The following is a 19,345-nucleotide window of genomic DNA, read 5'->3' as shown; positions in this document are numbered from 1 at the left end:
AGGTACACATCAATTACATGTATATCACATATACCTTTGGTGTTGCCGGCCTTCTTGTCCGCTAAGTATTTGGGGCAGTTCCGCTTCCAGTGACCACTTCCCTTGCAATAAAAGCACTCAGTTTCAGACTTGGGTCCATTCTTTGACTTCTTCCCAGTAACTGGCTTACCGGGCGCGGCAACTCCCTTGCCGTCCTTCTTGAAGTTCTTCTTACCCTTGCCCTTCTTGAACTTAGTGGTTTTATTCACCATCAACACTTGATGTTCTTTTCTGATCTCCACCTCCGCTGATTTCAGCATTGAATATATCTCAGGAATGGTCTTTTCCATCCCCTGCATATTGAAGTTCATCACAAAGCTCTTGTAGCTTGGTGGAAGCGACTGGAGGATTCTGTCAATGACCGCGTCATCCGGGAGATTAACTCCCAGCTGAGTCAAGCGGTTGTGCAACCCAGACATTCTGAGTATGTGCTCACTAACAGAACTATTCTCCTCCATTTTACAGCTGAAGAACTTGTCGGAGACTTCATATCTCTCGACCCGGGCATGAGCTTGGAAAACCAGTTTCAGCTCCTCGAACATCTCATATGCTCCATGTTTCTCAAAACGCTTTTGGAGACCCAGTTCTAGGCTGTAAAGCATGCCGCACTGAACGAGGGAGTAATCATCAGCATGCTGCTGCCAAGCGTTCATAACGTCTTGGTTCTCTGGGATTGGTGCTTCACCTAGCGGTGCTTCTAAGACATAATCTTTCTTGGCTACTATGAGGATGATCCTCAGGTTCCGGGCCCAGTCCGTATAGTTGCTGCCATCATCTTTCATCTTGGTTTTCTCTAGGAACGCGTTGAAATTGAGGACAACGTTGGCCATTTGATCTACAAGACATAGTGTAAAGATTTTAGACTAAGTTCATGATAATTAAGTTCATCTAATCAAATTACTCAATGAACTCCCACTCAGATAGACATCCCTCTAGTCATCTAAGTGAAACATGATCCGATTTAACTAGGCCGTGTCCGATCATCACGTGAGACGAACTAGTCAAGATCGGTGAACATCTCCATGTTGATCGTATCTTCTATACGACTCATGCTCGACCTTTCGGTCCTCCGTGTTCCGAGGCCATGTCTGTACATGCTAGGCTCGTCAAGTCAACCTAAGTGTATTGCGTGTGTTCCGAGGCCATGTCTGTACATGCTAGGCTCGTCAACACCCGTTGTATGCGAACGTTAGAATCTATCACACCCGATCATCACGTGGTGCTTCGAAACAACGAACCTTCGCAACGGTGCACAGTTAGGGTGAACACTTTCTTGAAATTATCATAAGGGATCATCTTACTTACTACCGTCGTTCTAAGCAAATAAGATGCAAAAACATGATAAACATCACATGCAATCAAATAGTGACATGATATGGCCAATATCATTATGCTCCTTTGATCTCCATCTTCGGGGCACCATGATCATCTTCGTCACCGGCATGACACCATGATCTCCATCATCGTGTCTTCATGAAGTCGTCATGCCAACGATTACTTCCACTTCTATGGCTAACGCGTTTAGCAACAAAGTAAAGTAATTTACATGGCGTTATTCAATGACACGCAGGTCATGCAAAATAATAAAGACAACTCCTATGGCTCCTGCCGGTTGTCATACTCATCGACATGCAAGTCGTGATTCCTATTACAAGAATATGATCAATATCATACATCACATATATCATTCATCACATCTTCTGGCCATATCACATCACATAACACATGCTGCAAAAACAAGTTAGACGTCCTCTAATTGTTGTTGCAAGTTTTTACGTGGTTTGTAGGTTTCTAGCAAGAACGTTTCTTACCTACGTATGACCACAACGTGATTTGCCAATTTCTATTTACCCTTCATAAGGACCCTTTTCATCGAATCCGTTCCGACTAAAGTAGGAGAGACAGACACCCGCTAACCACCTTATGCAACTAGTGCATGTCAGTCGGTGGAACCTGTCTCACGTAAACGTACGTGTAAGGTCGGTCCGGGCTGCTTCATCCTACAATGCCGCCGAAACAAGAAACGACTAGTAGCGGCAAGAAGAATTGGCAACATCAACGCCCACAACTTCTTTGTGTTCTACTCGTGCATAGTAACTACGCATAGGCCTGGCTCATGATGCCACTGTTGGGAATCGTAGCATAATTTTAAAATTTTCCTACGTTCACCAAGATGCATCTATGGAGTATACTAGCAACGAGGGGAAAGGAGTGCATCTACATACCCTTGTAGATCGCGAGCGGAAGCGTTCCAATGAACGTGGATGACGGAGTCGTACTCGCCGTGATCCAAATCACCGATGACCGAGTGCCGAACGGACGGCACCTCCGCGTTCAACACACGTACGGTGCAGCGACGTCTCCTCCTTCTTGATCCAGCAAGGGGGAAGGAGAGGTTGATGGAGATCCAGCAGCACGACGGCGTGGTGGTGGATGTAGCGGGTCTCGGCAGGGCTTCGCCGAGCTTCTGCGAGAGGGAGAGGTGTAGCAGGGGAGGAGGGAGGCGCCCAAGGCTGTAACCTTACCGCCCTCCCTTCCCCCCTTTATATAGGCCCCTGGGAGGGGGGGCGCCGGCCAGAACCCATCTAGGGTGGGGGGCGGCGGCCAGGGGGGTAACTTACCCCCCAAGGCAAGTGGGGCGCCCCCACCCTAGGGTTTCCAACCCTAGGCCCAGGGGGGAGGCCCATGGGGGGGCGCCCAGCCCACTAGGGGCTGGTTCCCTTCCCACTTCAGCCCACGGGGCCCTCCGGGATAGGTGGTCCCACCCGGTGGACCCCCGGGACCCTTCCGGTGGTCCCAGTACAATACAGGTAACCCCCGAAACTTTCCCGGTAGCCAAAACTTGACTTCCTATATATAATTCTTCACCTTCGGACCATTCCGGAACTCCTCGTGACGTCCGGGATCTCATCCGGGACTCCGAACAACTTTCGGGTTTCCGCATACACATATCTCTACAACCCTAGCGTCACCGAACCTTAAGTGTGTAGACCCTACGGGTTCGGGAGACATGCAGACATGACCGAGACGCCTCTCCGGTCAATAACCAACAGCGGGATCTGGATACCCATGTTGGCTCCCACATGTTCCACGATGATCCCATCGGATGAACCACGATGTCGAGGATTCAATCAATCCCGTATGCAATTCCCTTTGTCAATCGGTATGTTACTTGCCCAAGATTCGATCGTCGGTATCCCAATACCTTGTTCAATCTCGTTACCGGCAAGTCTCTTTACTCGTACCGCAATGCATGATCCCGTGACTAACGCCTTAGTCACATAGAGCTCATTATGATGATGCATTACCGAGTGGGCCCAGAGATACCTCTCCGTCACACGGAGTGACAAATCCCAGTCTCGATCCGTGCCAACCCAACAGACACTTTCGGAGATACCCGTAGTGCACCTTTATAGTCACCCAGTTACGTTGTGACGTTTGGCACACCCAAAGCACTCCTACGGTATCCAGGAGTTGCACGATCTCATGGTCTAAGGAAAAGATACTTGACATTGGAAAAGCTCTAGCAAACGAAACTACACGATCTATTATGCTATGCTTTAGGATTGGGTCTTGTCCATCACATCATTCTCCTAATGATGTGATCTCGTTATCAATGACATCCAATGTCCATAGTCAGGAAACCATGACTATCTGTTGAACAACGAGCTAGTCAACTAGAGGCTTACTAGGGACACGTTGTGGTCTTTGTATTCACACATGTATTAAGATTTCCGGACAATACAATTATAGCATGAACAATAGACAATTACCATGAACAAAGAAATATAATAATAACCATTTATTATTGCCTCTAGGGCATATTTCCAACAAGGGTTTGATCCCTAGTATCCACTATGTTCTGAGACTGATGTTGCTATGACTTTGCTATGCTTAATGCTTGTCGCTAGGGCCCGAGTGCCATGATTTCAGATCTGAACCTATTATGTTTTCATGAATATATGTGAGTTCTTTGTCCTATCTTGCAAGTCTATAGTCACCTACTATGTGTTATGATCCGGCAACCCCGAAGTGACAATAATCGGGACCACTCCCGGTGATGACCATAGTTTGAGGAGTTCATGTATTCACTTTGTGTTAATGCTTTGGTCCGGTACACTATTAAAAGGAGGCCTTAATATCCCTTAATTTCCGCTAGGACCCCACTGCCATGGGAGGGTAGGACAAAAGATGTCATGCAAGTTCTTTACCATAAGCACGTATGACTATATTCAGGTTACATGCCGACATTACATTGATGAATTGGAGCTAGTTCTATGTCACCCTATGTTATGACTGTTACATGATGAACCGCATCCGGCATAATTCTCCATCACCGATCCAATGCCTACAAGCTTTTCAAATATTGTTCTCCGCTTATTTACTTTTCCGTTGCTACTGTTACAATCACTATAAAACCCAAAAATATTACTTTTGCTACCGTTACCGTTACTTCCATATTACTTTGCTACTAAATACTTTGCTGCAGATATTAAGTTATCCAGGTGTGGTTGAATTGACAACTCAACTGCTAATACTTGAGAATATTCTTTGGCTCCCCTTGTGTCGAATCAATAAATTTGGGTTGAATACTCTACCCTCGAAAACTGTTGCAATCCCCTATACTTGTGGGTTATCAGCAGGGCACCCCAAGAGGGGGAGAAGAAAGAATCACTAAGGCTAGATACAACAAAAGGGGAGCCAGCTTATACAGCAACTCCCTCATGAGCATAATGAGACCTAGCCACAAACATCATGTAGGGCTATTACCGGATGATGTTTCCCGGGGCCCGAAGCTGTCTAAACCCTTGTCTTGTGTGTTAACCCACCTCGCGTATCTCGATTCCGATCAACCCCGTTCAAGCTACTACCTAGTTGCGTTGGCCCCACGACAAGTCCTCACACTAGGACATATGCCGTGATAAATCCACGACAATGGCATTAAACATATGGGTCCAAATCAGTCCCCTACGAAGTAGCGCATGAACTAGGGTTTAAGCTTCTGTCACTCTAGCAACCCATCATCTAATAACTACTCCACAATGCATTCCCTTAGGCCCAAAGATGGTGAAGTGCCATGAAGTCGACGTTCACATGACACCACTAAGGGAATCACAACATACATATCATCAAAATATCGAACACATATCAACTTCACGTGATTTCTTGCAACATGAGTTATCCCGTGACATCAAGAACAAAAGTAACTACTCATAAATGATATTCATGCTCAAGATCAGAGGGGTATTAAATAGCATAATGGATCTGAACATATAATCTTCTACCAAATAAACCATATAGTAATCAACTACAAGATGTAATCAACACTACTAGTCACCCACAGGTACCAATCTGAGGTTCCGATACAAATATTGAACACAAGAGATGAACTAGGGTTTGAGAGGAGATGGTGTTGTTGAAGATGTTGATGAAGATTGGCCTCCCAAAGATGAGAGGGTTGTTGCTCATGACGATGGCTTTGATTTCCCCCTCTGGGAGGGAAGTTCCCCTGGCGGAATCGCTCCACTGGAGGGCAAAAGTGCTACTGCCCAAGTTTCGCCTCGAGACGGTGGTGCTCTGTCCCGAAAGTCCTCTCCTAATTTTTTCTAGGTAAAAATGACTTATATACCAGAAGATGGGCGCCGGAGGTGGGCTGGGCTAACCACAACCCACCAGGGCGTGCCTGGGGGGCCTGGCGCGCCCTGGTGCCTTGTGGTCACCAGGTGGCCCCCTCCGGTAGTTATTTGCTCCAGTATTTTTTTATTTATTCCAAAATAATTCTCCGTAATTTTTAGCTCATTTGGAGGCGTGCATAATAGGTATATCTGACATGGCTTTTTCAGGTCCAGAATTCCAGCTACCGGCATTCTCCCTCTTTGTGTAAATCTTGCATATTATGAGAGAAACGGCATTATAATTACTCCATAAAGCATTATTATGCATAAAAACATTATAAATAATAATAGGAAATCATGATGCAAAATGGACGTATCATGTAACTAGAACTATACTCATTCCCAAAGCTAGTTAAAACATAATAGTGCAATTTAACAAACCGTCACTAATGTAGTATGACCGAAAATAATCATAGGTAGAGAATTGACCTAAACCATGGAAAATGAAACTTCCCATTCAGGGCAGACTAATACTCTATCTAACTTCTCCATAACAAGATATGCTTTCTTACTGGAACAACTACATAATCTACCAGAAATTTCAGTCACTTTCAAATCTTTATTCTGAATAATAACACTGAAAAGATGCGACCATTTAATAGTTTCCCTATTTTTGCTTGATCTACTTTCCCTAATGATATTAAAATCCCCACCTAGCAAATTTATTACAACTTAAAGCATGGACCAACTCAACTAGAAACAATTTTTTTTCTAATATGAGTTTCACCATAAACATACATTAAATTCCACATGGCACCAATATATTTTAACTTAACCAATGATCTTACGTAAAACACTCCTTCATCTTCCTATATATTATCAAAATGATGCAAATTAATACCAAGAAAATTCCTCATGACAAACCTCTAGCAGGGAAAAATCCACGAAAATTTATGAATTCTACTCATACTATTGTAGATTTGTACCTTAGCTTCTTGTATTGCCGCAAAACCTATCTTATACTCATGCACATAATGAATAATAAACTTTCTCTTTTCAGGGTCATTAAGAAATCTGGCATTCCAAAAAAGACCTGACATCAAATCAATTATTTTCTTTTATTTCTACCTCCAACTCTCTTACCATCTATTATACTTCTATATGCACCCTTACTTCTACCCCTTTATTAAATAAATTAGCACTATCGCCTCCTAGACTAGAAAAAACATTGATAACCTATCATATTTAATGTCCTTATATACAAAATCCCTCTTCTTTGACATGTCATTCAGAATGCTCATAGAACTATATCCCTCCACTTCACTAACCTCATTCTGAATAGTAGTTCCTGAATTTTCTTTTCTAGCAATAAATAAACCAACTCTGGATTGTTCTAATTTCTTAACCACATCTATTGCATCTGTAACTTTAGCTTTGCATTTCCTTAACTTCACTCCTACTTTACCAGCTAATGTACAAGAATTTTATGTGCAAAATTTAAAGAAGTGGAAGATTGTTGTCCACCTTGTCCTTGTGTATTGAGATTATTCATTCTTGATCTCCCCATAGCTCTATCCATCAAGTTTCTATTAGTATCAGTTCCGCTACTCCTCTTTTCCTCCTCTGCTATTGTCCATTTGCTCTAGCCACTTCCTTTATTTTTCTTTGCATCATTAACATGTTCCTGGTATTGCAGCTTACTTGTAATATATGTTCTCCACAGTTTCCACATCTTCAGAGCTTTCATAAGCAACCTTATTGTTAAATTTCTTAATGGCAGTGTATTGTAGTGTGATTTCATTGCATACATGTCAGCATCATACTATCATCTCTGTCTATTCTAAGGTACAAATTTCCATTCTCTCCACTTAATTCACTTGCATTGTAATCGTTTTCTTCTTCATCCTCTTTGCTCCGATCGAGATCTTTCTCATTCATCTCCTAATCTAGATTTGTGTTGGTCAACTTATCCACTGCCCCTTCATCTAGAATTTCTTCTTTAGTATGACATTTTTTTCTCAACCACATTTTCTGTCTAAGTTCCACTTCCATTTTCCTATCATACTTGCTTGACTGGACTAAATCTCTTCCAAATCTAGATGACGTGCATTTTTTCTTTTTTCCTTCACTAGTATTTGAGCCCATGAGAACATGAATAGCTACCCCCTGCTTATTTTTTGACCTCCTAAGATATCTTTGATCTTTTACTTGCTGCATACTACTATCAATCTCAAAAAAATTGATCACCACCCCATCAACTATAGGACCTCCTTCCTCCATGACTTGCTCTAGCTCAAAAACAATGTGCTAAATGAAAGAGAATAATCAGTAAGTTCATATATACCAAGAAATTTAGCTAGGCTTCTAGTCCTAACACCACATTTAATACTAACCACTTTAGTGTCCCAAAAACCTTGCTTATCAGCCTCTTGAAAATTCTCAATCTGTGAGGCCACCTTAGCAAAGCCATCCCTTTGTTGAAAAGATTCAGTCACTCTACTAGCTCCCACTTAGACAATAGATAGTTTAGAAGCAATCCAATAAGTTGATTTCATCTTGGAAATGTTTATCACCATAGCACTTCCTTTCAAACCCGAACGGTAATCACACTTCCTTAACATTTGTCCTTGAAAATAGGAAAATACCAAATCAGCAAATTATTCTTACTCCTGACTGGCTCAAAGCCATCTCCAAGTTTCTGTCATCAGGATCTGCCCAGTAGGAACTATTGTTCAGGCAATCGAGAACATTATGCTTTGATATGGTTTAATTTGGTACGCCTTGATGTTATGGGAAATTATCAACAACCACATTGTCCATGCTACCCCACAAAGTCTTCCTCTCTTATTGACCTGAGAATAAACATGTACCTAGTTATTGAACAAGTAGAAAACGTCCCTGCCTGATTTGAAACAACTGAAAGATAAGTTGCAAATCTTTTTGTATGACAGGAAAATAGAGAGCATATCGAAAGACTCTCCAATATAGACATAGAGTCACGCCGACGATTTGAACTTCATGATACATCGCGTGCCTTCATTCTAGCTCTTTACTCTGTTTTTTTCAAGAAAGAATCGAATATTTCTTTACTTTCTAGCTTACTATACTACATGCTTCTTGCTTGGTGTTTGTTCTAGCTAGTAGGTAGAGTAGTTTCACTTTAAAAACCTCACGACTTTCATGCTAAACAACAATTTTGATAAATATTTGATAATCTCCTATACCATCATTCAACCGATAGACCTCGATCTTTCAGGTTGTGTCACCATGATGGTGGTGGCCAGTATGTCTCCTTCTACTGTGGTGATATTCCCCTTCTTCGGCACGAGTTTCCCATGCTATCCTTGTGCATGAGTGTTGAGGTAATCAAATGGCAAAGAAAACAACCCATTTTTCATAATCTTATTGGTTACAAGATTTTTCTAAATTTCAATAAATAAATAAATATCTAATAGCCACCTGCATCTCAAAGTACAACAAACTTGTAAAAACACACACATATATAACAAGTAACAATCTAGCTATGAAAAAAGTGCAGACCACACTGCTAGTTTGTTGAATTCCAAGGACCTTTCTATCTTGTCAAAGGTAGTATTGTCTTCTTGTCTTGTAGGGAGTTTTTCTCTTGCTGCGATGCTCTTGAAGCCGAGTTATGTGCATGCATGGAAGGCCTGTCCTTTACCATCAAGAGGAGTGACCTGCCATTCATTATTGAGATGGATTCCGTTATTGCAGTCAAGTTTGATTCAGGCGCGGGAATTGGATAGAATGGTCTACTTTCTCTCTTATTAAGGAGTTCAGGCACCTTACGTGTGTTTGTTTAACTTGTATTACTCATATTAATCATACTTAAAATAAGGTTAGTGATAACTCAGCTAAATTGCTGGAATCGAGGGCATAATTATGACTTTGGTTGGTTCTGGCCCATCAGATGCATTAGAGCTGGCTCTTGCTGATTGTATGAACTTTATGAGTTGAGTAAGTAGTCCAATATTTTCACCGGCAAAAAGAAAAAGAATTCGAAGGACCTTGTTAATTGCGGAGCCATCCTTCTCTTGGCATATAAATTCTGCCTGCCTGATTGCTACGGGTTGGTCGAATAATGGACCACCCGATCGATCAGTTTGTTTGTTTGTCCATGGAAGCGAATTCCCGCTTTGTTTTATACTAGATGGAAGAAAACCAAAGAACCCATCGTCCTGAGATGCCAGCCTGGCTAGCGCGGTTGTTGAAAACATGAAACACAAGAAAATAATTCGGGCTGAATAGGACTGGAGCCGTCCGGCTCACCCCATCCATTCCTCTCCCAAAAATTATACTATATGTCAGCGTCACCGGTGGATTGGTCGGTCCTCGTTCTTGTTCTCTTGCGCATGCCAGTCTATGGCCGCGGTGCACGCGCGCACTCGTCCGCGACGAGCCATCGCGCGTTTCAGGAGCGAAAAAGGAATCCATCCACCGTCCCAATTTTATCGGATGGCCCATCCACCCACCCCCCGTGAACGGAAATCGGAGATGGGAGGAGGCGATCATTGATGGGGCTTCTTCACTTTCGATCCCGTGCTGTTGCGGCCGTCATGGATGGATGAAAAACGACTTGGACCGGAAGCCGAATTCGTGCACGAAACAACGGCATTTCAATCCTCCATGGATGGGCATGGGCGCAGACGCTTCTAGCCCCCCATCATGCAATCAGGGAGGGCTTTCAGGAATCAGGAGGTCGCGGTTTGGTCGAACTCTCGTGCAGCTTCTGGAGATTATGGACCAGAGCGGGCTCCTCCCTGTGGCTTGATCAGGACGCGGAAAGGGGCGTCCAAACTGTGGTGACGCGCGCAACGGAAACGCTGCTGCACCACAAGTTTCTGTTCCGATTGTGTGTATCAGGATGGCTGCTGTTCTAGACTAGTGGTAGCTTGTTACGGGACTGGGATCAGGTGACATGCCTCTTGGCAGTCACGGGGTAACATGCGGCTAGCCATCCAGCGTTCCTTCTCTATCCAACGGCCGTCAGCGAGCAAAGCGAAAAAGGCCAGCACTTAGCCATTTCAGAGCAACGGGGACGACGCGGTGAAAAAGACTAGGCGGGCTCGTTCACGTCAATAAGCGACCAAAGTGAAAAAAAGGGGACGAGGGGTTGTTAGAGGAACTCCAATACGGTGATCCATTTTGTGTGCACGTGTCTGCTTGGATCTGCATGGATAAAAACACAACTCAATAGAGAGACTCATTTTTATGTGTCTGTTTTGTGTCCGTTTGGACCTATTTTCATCCTAAATTTGAAACGCATTTGGATCGGAGGCGAACACAAGCCGGACGTTTTCTGTGTCCAGCTCGTCATTTGTGTCCGGGCCTTGCCCACTTGTCACTCACCCACCTTTCTCTCTCCTTATTTTATAGCTAGCTCCAGGCGCGACAGCACTGCCCTCCGGCGCCACTCAAGGCCAGGTGCGACGGACCTCCCTCAGGCGCCGCTCAAGGTTAGTCCGCCTCTGCGTTGACTCGAGGCGCGCCTCGCGGCGCACAACTCCGACGCACTCGCCGTCCCGCTCGACCACCTCAGGCTCCGATGCGCTCGCCGCCCGCTCGACCACCTCAGGCTCCGACGCGCTCGTCACCCTCATCACCCAACCGGACCACATCACCGTGCCCGCGTGCATCGCGTTCGTCGGGTCCGGCTCTCTGCCGCTTAGCGCGCTTTTGCCACACCGGACCACCTCGCCCGGCCTCGCCTCGTCCCTCCCTGCGCCCCGCCATGCCCGACTGACCCAAATGAAAAAGCAGAGAAATACGTCCGCTTGGCCGACCCAAACGGACAGAACCCAGGCAAAATGGGCGTCCGTTTGGGTCAGTGACGTAAATGGGTACGGATTTTGTTTTTTTGTTCATTTGGGTCAGCTGAGCAGACACGTGTGTCCGCATTTTCGTTTGGGTCGACCGGTGTGTCCAACGGTATCCAACGCATTTTTCGTGTGGACCCAAAAAAAAAATTGCAAAACATGCGTATATTTAAACATATTTGGCTACAGAATTTCTATACTAATTACTTGTAAATTGTAATGACAAGTGTTACTAAATTGTTCAGTTTTCAGTTCTTCGATATCCCGAGTCTAGTTGTTCCTGTTAAAAAAACAACTCATATAAATCACTTTTCAGCTCTCGGTTGTTGCCGGTTCGGGCTAAAACTGCAAAGTGTGAGTAGCTTTTTTCACTTTGGTCGCTGGTAGCCGCTGGATGGAGAAGGAACGCTGGATGGCTAGCCGCATGTTACCCCGTGACTGCCAAGAGGCATGTCACTTGATCCCAGTCCCTTGTTACGTACTCCCTCCGTTCGGAATTACTGGTCTCGAAAATGGATGTATTTAGAATTAAAATACGTTTAGATATATCATTTTTTCGATAAGTAATTCCGAACGGAGGGAGTACGTACAGCCGATGCTGCCACATCATGCAACATTTTCGGATAGAAACTTTTAGAGACCCTGAAAAAAAACTTTAATTAGAGGGCGGTGGTTCTTGTGACGTGCCTGCGCATGATTAGCAACCAAACCGCTGATTAAGCATTTGTTCATTAGTGGAGAACCCAGACAAATGGCAACAATACAAAATTCCCGCCGAATGCTCGTAGCAAACCAGTGAGACTGATGACTTGTAGCAATGTCTCCAGTTCGATCTCCACTCCAGCTGCTGCGGTAGAAGTAAAACAGCTTCTTCGTAGCAACGTTCTTTTGTTTGCAGAGCTCCGGAGTGCAATCTGCAGTTCAGTAATTGTGTGTTTCTCGTGCCTACATTTTGATTACTTACCAGGGCATAACAGCACACTCAACATGCAATTAAGCTGACTGCCAATTAAGCTGATGAGGACCCGTCCCGGAAGTAAACTGGGCCGCTAACTAAAGCTAAGAATATCCAGTACTAGTACGTAAGCTCCACCGTATTAGGACCAGCCACCAGTGAGCTAGCTGCACTGGAGTGATGCAATGATGAGGGCTGTGGGCGGCAAAGTTTATAACAAGACACTAACGGGAGACGCCTTATCTGCCTCCACTAATAAACCCAGCCACTAAATAAACTAATTAATCCCAAAGCGAGCGCCCTACGCCGGCCTTTCGCCGGGAGCCAGTAGCCGCCCTCGCCTCGCCGCCATAAATACCTCACCTTCCCCCCGTCACCTCACACCACCACAGAGAGCTAAGCGCATTCGCATCTTGAGCACAGACACCCACCCTAGCTTGTCGATCAGTCGAGGCAGCGACGATGGCCAAGGACATCGAGGCGGCGCCCCCCGGAGGGGAGTACGGAGCCAAGGACTACTCTGACCCGCCGCCGGCGCCGCTCTTCGACGCCGAGGAGCTGACTAAATGGTCCCTGTACCGCGCGGTCATCGCCGAGTTCGTGGCCACGCTGCTCTTCCTCTACATCACCGTGGCCACTGTCATCGGGTACAAGCACCAGGCGGACCCCGCCGGCCCCAATGCTGCCGACGCGGCCTGCAGCGGCGTCGGCATCCTCGGCATCGCCTGGGCGTTCGGCGGCATGATCTTCGTGCTCGTCTACTGCACTGCCGGGGTTTCCGGTGGCCACATCAACCCGGCGGTGACGTTCGGGCTGTTCCTGGCGCGGAAGGTGTCGCTGGTGCGCGCGCTGCTCTACATCATCGCGCAGTGCCTGGGCGCCATCTGCGGCGTCGGGCTCGTCAAGGGGTTCCAGAGCGCCTTCTACGTGCGCTACGGCGGCGGCGCCAACGAGCTCAGCTCCGGCTTCTCCAAGGGCACCGGCCTCGCCGCCGAGATCATCGGCACCTTCGTGCTCGTCTACACCGTCTTCTCCGCCACCGACCCCAAGCGCAGCGCCCGTGACTCCCACGTCCCGGTAAGTTATCATTGCCTGCCTACCGATTTCATTTTCTTTCGTCCACGAACTAGTGAAGTTTGCATGGAAATATGCATGAAGCAGCTGGTCTCCGAATATTCTCTATTGATACTGAAGTAGTTCGTCACTACTCAGTACTCACTAGATGTCCCTTGCTAGTTAGTTAATTTGGTTCATTATATGTATCAACTCAGCTGTGAGGTGGCAAACCGCTTGTGATTAACGCTATAAAAAAAGCACGTTCGATTCTCTAGATAGGGACAAGTGCGAAAGTCAAAAATTTCGGTGACATGATTGTTTTATAATATTTTTAACTGTTTATATTTGGTGAGCCATCTTTATCAAGCATGCATATGAAAACATTCATGTCTTCTTCCTAGCCAGCTCTACTTTTTGTTGCATATATGGTTCTGAATTTGTTGCATACTATATGGTTTTGAATTTGTTGCAATGATTTGTTCAGGTGCTGGCTCCTCTGCCAATCGGCTTCGCGGTGTTCATGGTGCACCTGGCCACTATCCCGATCACCGGCACCGGCATCAACCCGGCAAGGAGCTTTGGAGCTGCCGTGATCTACAACAACGAGAAGGCCTGGGATGACCACGTATGTGCCACCACACACTATACCATGTCTGCTAATTTAATGGGTTACTCTTTTAATTAGTAAGCAGTGGTCACAATCACCTCGAAGACTATAAAACTTTAGAAAACCAAACAGAACTTGTGTGGTGTTCCTCATCCATGGACTATATACCTTATCAAACTAGACATAACTTTGTGGTATTCCTCGTTCACAAGTTCAAAAGTAGCAATCAGAACTCTGACACAGCTAGATTATTTTGAAGAATGGCCCAGGATAAGGCTTAATTAACAAGCTGAAGCGATGTCACTCCCCACTGATTAGCCTGGATTTTTTTATTTACATCTGCAAACAAAACTATTGTTGCAGCAGTACACGCTGCCTACTATCGTCCCACTCCCACTTCCAACTACCATTCAATCACGCCACAAAATCTACTAGCTGTAACGTGCCTAACTAGTTAGTGCTATCTTCCTTTACATACATATGCCCATGGTTTTGTAGAGAGTGCAACTAGGAGGAGATTAATTCAAATATCTCTGAGACATCTTACTTACTTTTGCGGTCATGTCGTTGCAGTGGATCTTCTGGGTGGGGCCATTCATCGGGGCCGCCATCGCCGCCGCCTACCACCAGTACGTCCTGAGGGCCAGCGCCACCAAGCTCGGCTCGTCTGCCTCCTTCGGCAGGAACTAGATCGGCCGACTGCAGTATGGATGATCGGAAGCACGGACAGTAGATATATCAGTGTGATACTGTTCGGGTGATGTATTGTGCACGCGTCTGTATTTTCTTAGACGCGTTTGGGTGTCTTCAAAATTTCTCTACAATTGCACTAAATTCGAAGGACTCGTCACCATGTGTTTTTTTTGAACAAACAAAGGGTACGGAAGGACCTAGAAGTTGCATTAACTAGGAAGAAGTGGATCACATTGTTTTACAACAGGACACTAAAAGAAAAATGAAACAACAAACTAGTGCCTAGTTATTACAAAGAGGACCCCCAAATGTCGTTGAAACTCGCAATTGGGTCCCTGGCATGTGGCATCACAAGCCCGAATCTAGTCTCGTCTTCACCAGGCATGACACCACATGGTGCGACGAGCCCTCCATGGAACAACGCCATGAACTCCAAGACGAAGATGTAGTGCCTCCATCTGGCTCTTGGTTGGGAGGAAGAAGCAAGGTCACCATTCGTCCAACAGATTTAACGGCGATGATTGGCATCGACCACAGTAGTGGGCGCCAAAGTCCATCCATGGTTGCCATCGGTGATGAGCACAAACTCCATCTAGATCTCCACCTTTCCCATGCTTCTCCTCCACGACCACGGTAACCATGCTAGGCGGCCATGCAAGCTTATTCGTCAATCGTCGATGATGCACTCCTTGCATGCATCTGGCTCCCAACTAGCATAGCCAGGATTGCAGCTGTCGCTAGCCACCGACCACTGCTCAATCACGACGATGACGTGCTCCACCATGGCAAAGCGCCAAACGCCACAGGAGCAGGACGGAACCCAGACCTAGTATTTTATAAGGGTCCTCCATGCTCCTGCCCCTCCCTCGGGCATGAAACACCGCTAGGGAAGATTAGGGATCGGGTCGAGAATTGGCTCTCTCTCTCTCTCTCTCTCTCTCTCTCTCTCGACTCTCAGCAAGTGCGCTTGAAAGGATCAAGATGGACTTAAAAGGGGTGAATAAGGTGATACGTCAATTTTGCATCATGCTTTTATATCGATATTTATCGCATTATGGGCTGTTATTACACATTATGTCACAATACTTATGCCTTTTCTCTCTTATTTTACAAGGTTTACATGAAGAGGGAGAATGCCGGCAGCTGGAATTCTGGGCTGGAAAAGGAGCAAATATTAGAGACCTATTCTGCACAGCTCCAGAAGTCCTGAAACATCACAGAACTCATTTTTGGAATTAATAAAAAATAATGGACGAAGAAAAATACCAGAGGGGGCCACACCCTGGCCACGAGGGTGGGAGGCGCGCCCTACCCCCCTGGGCGCGCCCCCTGCCTCGTGGGCCCCTGGTGGCCCTCCGGTGCCCATCTTCTGCTATATGAAGTCTTTCGTCCGAGAAAAAATCATAAGCAAGCTTTCGGGAAGAAACTCCGCCGCCACGAGGCGGAACCTTGGCGGAACCAATCTAGGGCTCCGGCAGAGCTGTTCTGCCGGGGAAACTTCCCTCCGGGAGGGGGAAATCATCGCCATCGTCATCACCAACGCTCCTCTCATTGGGAGGGGGCCAATCTCCATCAACATCTTCACCAACACCATCTCCTCTCAAACCCTAGTTCATCTCTTGTATCCAATCTTTGTCCCAAAGCCTCAGATTGGTACTTGTGGGTTACTAGTAGTGTTGATTACTCCTTGTAGTTGATGCTAGTTGGTTTATTTGGTGGAAGATTATATGTTCAGATCCATTATGCATATTAATACCTCTCTGATTATGAACATGAATATGCTTTGTGAGTAGTTACGTTTGTTCCTGAGGACATGGGAGAAGTCTTGCTATTAGTAGTCATGTGAATTTGGTATTCGTTCGATATTTTGATGAGATGTATGTTGTCTCTCCTCTAGTGGTGTTATGTGAACGTCGACTACATGACACTTCACCATTATTTGGGCCTAGAGGAAGGCATTGGGAAGTAATAAGTAGATGATGGGTTGCTAGAGTGACAGAAGCTTAAAACCTAGTTTATGAGTTGCTTCGTAAGGGGCTGATTTGGATCCATATGTTTCATGCTATGGTTAGGTTTACCTTAATACTTCTTTTGTAGTTGCGGATGCTTGCAATAGGGGTTAATCATAAGTGGGATGCTTGTCCAAGTAAGGACAGCACCCAAGCACCGGTCCACCCACATATCAAATTATCAAAGTACCGAACGCGAATCATATGAACGTGATGAAAACTAGCTTGACGATAATTCCCATGTGTCCTCGGGAGCGCTTTTCTCTATATAAGAGTTTGTCCAGGCTTGTCCTTTGCTACAAAAAGGATTGGGCCATCTTGCTGCACTTTATTTACTTTGTTACTTGTTACCGTTACAAATTACCTTATCACAAAACTATCTGTTACCGATAATTTCAGTGCTTGCAGAGAATACCTTGCTGAAAACCGCTTATCATTTCCTTCTGCTCCTCATTGGGTTCGACACTCTTACTTATCGAAAGGACTACAATAGATCCCCTATACTTGTGGGTCATCAAGACTCTTTTCTGGCGCCGTTGCTGGGGAGTGAAGCGCCTTTGGTAGGTGGAATTTGGTAAGGAAAAATTTATATAGTGTGCTGAAATTTACTGTCACTTGTTACTATGGAAAGTAATCCTCTGAGGGGCTTGTTCGGGGTATCTTCACCCCGAACGGTAGAGCAAATAGTTGCTCCTCAGCCTACTGAACCTATTGAAAATGTTTACTTTGAAATTCCTTCGGGTATGATAGAGAAACTGAGCTAATCCTTTTCCAGGAGACGGAACATTGCATCCCGATTTACACTTAATCTATGTGGATGAAGTTTGTGGATTATTTAAGCTTGTAGGTATGCCCGATGATGTTATCAAGAAGAAGGTCTTCCCTTTATCTTTGAAGGGAGATGCATTGACATGGTATAGGCTATGTGATGATATGGGATCATGGGACTATAAACGATTGAAATTGGAATTTCATCAGAAGTTTTACCCTATGCATCTTGTTCATTGTGATCGTAATTATATATATAATTTTTGGCCTCGCGAAGGAGAAAGCATCGCTCAAGCTTGGGGGAGGCTTAAGTCAATGTTATATTCATGCCCCAATCATGAGCTCTCAAGAAAATGATTATTTAAAATTTTTATGCTCGGCTTTCTGACAACAATCGCTCCATGCTCGATACTTCCTGTACTGGTTCTTTTATGATGAAGACTATTGAATTCAAATGGGATTTATTGGAAAGAATTAAACGCAACTCTGAAGACTGGGATCTCGGTGAAGGTAAGGAGTCAGGTATAACACCTAAGTTTGATTGTGTTAAATCTTTTATGGATACCGATGTTTTCCGTAAATTTAGCACTAAATATGGACTTGACTCTGATTTTTGTGAATCTTTTGCTGCTCATGTTGATCTCCCTAAGGAGAAGTGGTTTAAATATCATCCTCCCATAGAAGTAAAAGTAGTTGAACCTATTAAAGTTGAAGAAAAGACTATCACTTATAATGATCCTATTGTTCCTACTGCTTACGTTGAGAAACCACCTTCCTTGTTAGAATAAAGGATCATGCTAAAGCTTCAACCATGGTTCGTAAAAGCAATATTATAACTTATACACCTCCTGAGCAAGTTAAAGTTGAAACTAATATTGCTATTGTGAAAGATCTCTTGGCTGATAATATTGATGGGCATGTTATTTACTTTTGTGAGGAAACTGCTAGAATTGCTAAACCTGGTGCTAAAGATAAACATAGACCTGTCGTAGGCATACCTGTTATTTCTGTTAAAATAGGAGATCATTGTTATCATGGCTTGTGTGATATGGGTGCTAGTGCTAGTGCAATACCTATCCTTATACAAAGAAATTATGCATGATATTGCACCTGCTGAGTTAGAAGATATTGATGTTACCAATAAGCTTGCCAATAGAGATACTATTTCACCAATTGGGATTGTTAGAGATGTTGAAGTCTTGTGTGGGAAAGTTAAATATCATGCTGATTTTCTTGTTCTTGGTTCCCCACAAGATAATCTTTGTCCCATTATATTTGGTAGACCCTTCTTGAATACTGTTAATGCTAAGATAGACTGCGGAAAGGATGTTCTTACTATTGGTTTGGATGATATGTCTCATGAGTTTAATTTTTCTAAATTTCATAGATAACCCCGTGATGAGGAATTGCCTAGTAAAGATGAAATTATTGGTCTTGCTTCTATTGCTGTGCCTCCTAATGATCCTTTAGAACAATATTTGCTAGACCATGAAAATGATATGTTTATGAATGAAAGAAGGGAAATAGATGAAGTATTCTTTAAACAGGGACCCATTTTGTAACACAACTTGCCTGTTGAAATCATAGGGGATCCTCCTCCACCCAAGGGTGATCCCGTGTTTGAGCTTAAACCATTACCTGATACTCTTAAATATGCTTATCTTGATGAAAAGAAGATATATCCTGTTATTATTAGTGCTAACCTTTCAGAGCATGAAGAGGAGAAATTACTGAAAACTCTGAAGAAGCACCGTGCTGCTATTGGA

General features: G+C 44.6%; 1 protein-coding gene across 1 annotated transcript; it reads left to right on the top strand.

Moving 5' to 3' along the window:
• Positions 1–12,803: 12,803 nt before the first annotated feature.
• On the top strand, positions 12,804–14,959 carry LOC123053974 (aquaporin PIP2-5). The gene is made up of 3 exons (XM_044477602.1): positions 12,804–13,523; positions 13,987–14,127; positions 14,683–14,959. Exons 1-3 carry the CDS (start codon positions 12,909–12,911, stop codon positions 14,797–14,799), a joined length of 873 nt encoding a protein of 290 aa, XP_044333537.1. The 5' UTR covers positions 12,804–12,908; the 3' UTR covers positions 14,800–14,959.
• Positions 14,960–19,345: the final 4,386 nt, after the last annotated feature.

The sequence above is a fragment of the Triticum aestivum genome, chromosome 2D, assembly GCF_018294505.1.
Source record: "Triticum aestivum cultivar Chinese Spring chromosome 2D, IWGSC CS RefSeq v2.1, whole genome shotgun sequence".
Classification (NCBI taxonomy): Eukaryota; Viridiplantae; Streptophyta; class Magnoliopsida; order Poales; family Poaceae; genus Triticum; species Triticum aestivum.
This window is presented reverse-complemented; position numbering and strand designations above follow the sequence as displayed.

Bases quoted from the DNA above. Each gene is read 5' to 3' on its own strand.
- LOC123053974 (XM_044477602.1), top strand. From the start codon at position 12,909: ATGGCCAAGGACATCGAGGCGGCGCCCCCCGGAGGGGAGTACGGAGCC. The intron at 13,524-13,986 runs GTAAGTTATCAT...TGATTTGTTCAG, and splicing joins CCCGTGACTCCCACGTCCCG to GTGCTGGCTCCTCTGCCAAT. The intron at 14,128-14,682 runs GTATGTGCCACC...ATGTCGTTGCAG, and splicing joins AGAAGGCCTGGGATGACCAC to TGGATCTTCTGGGTGGGGCC.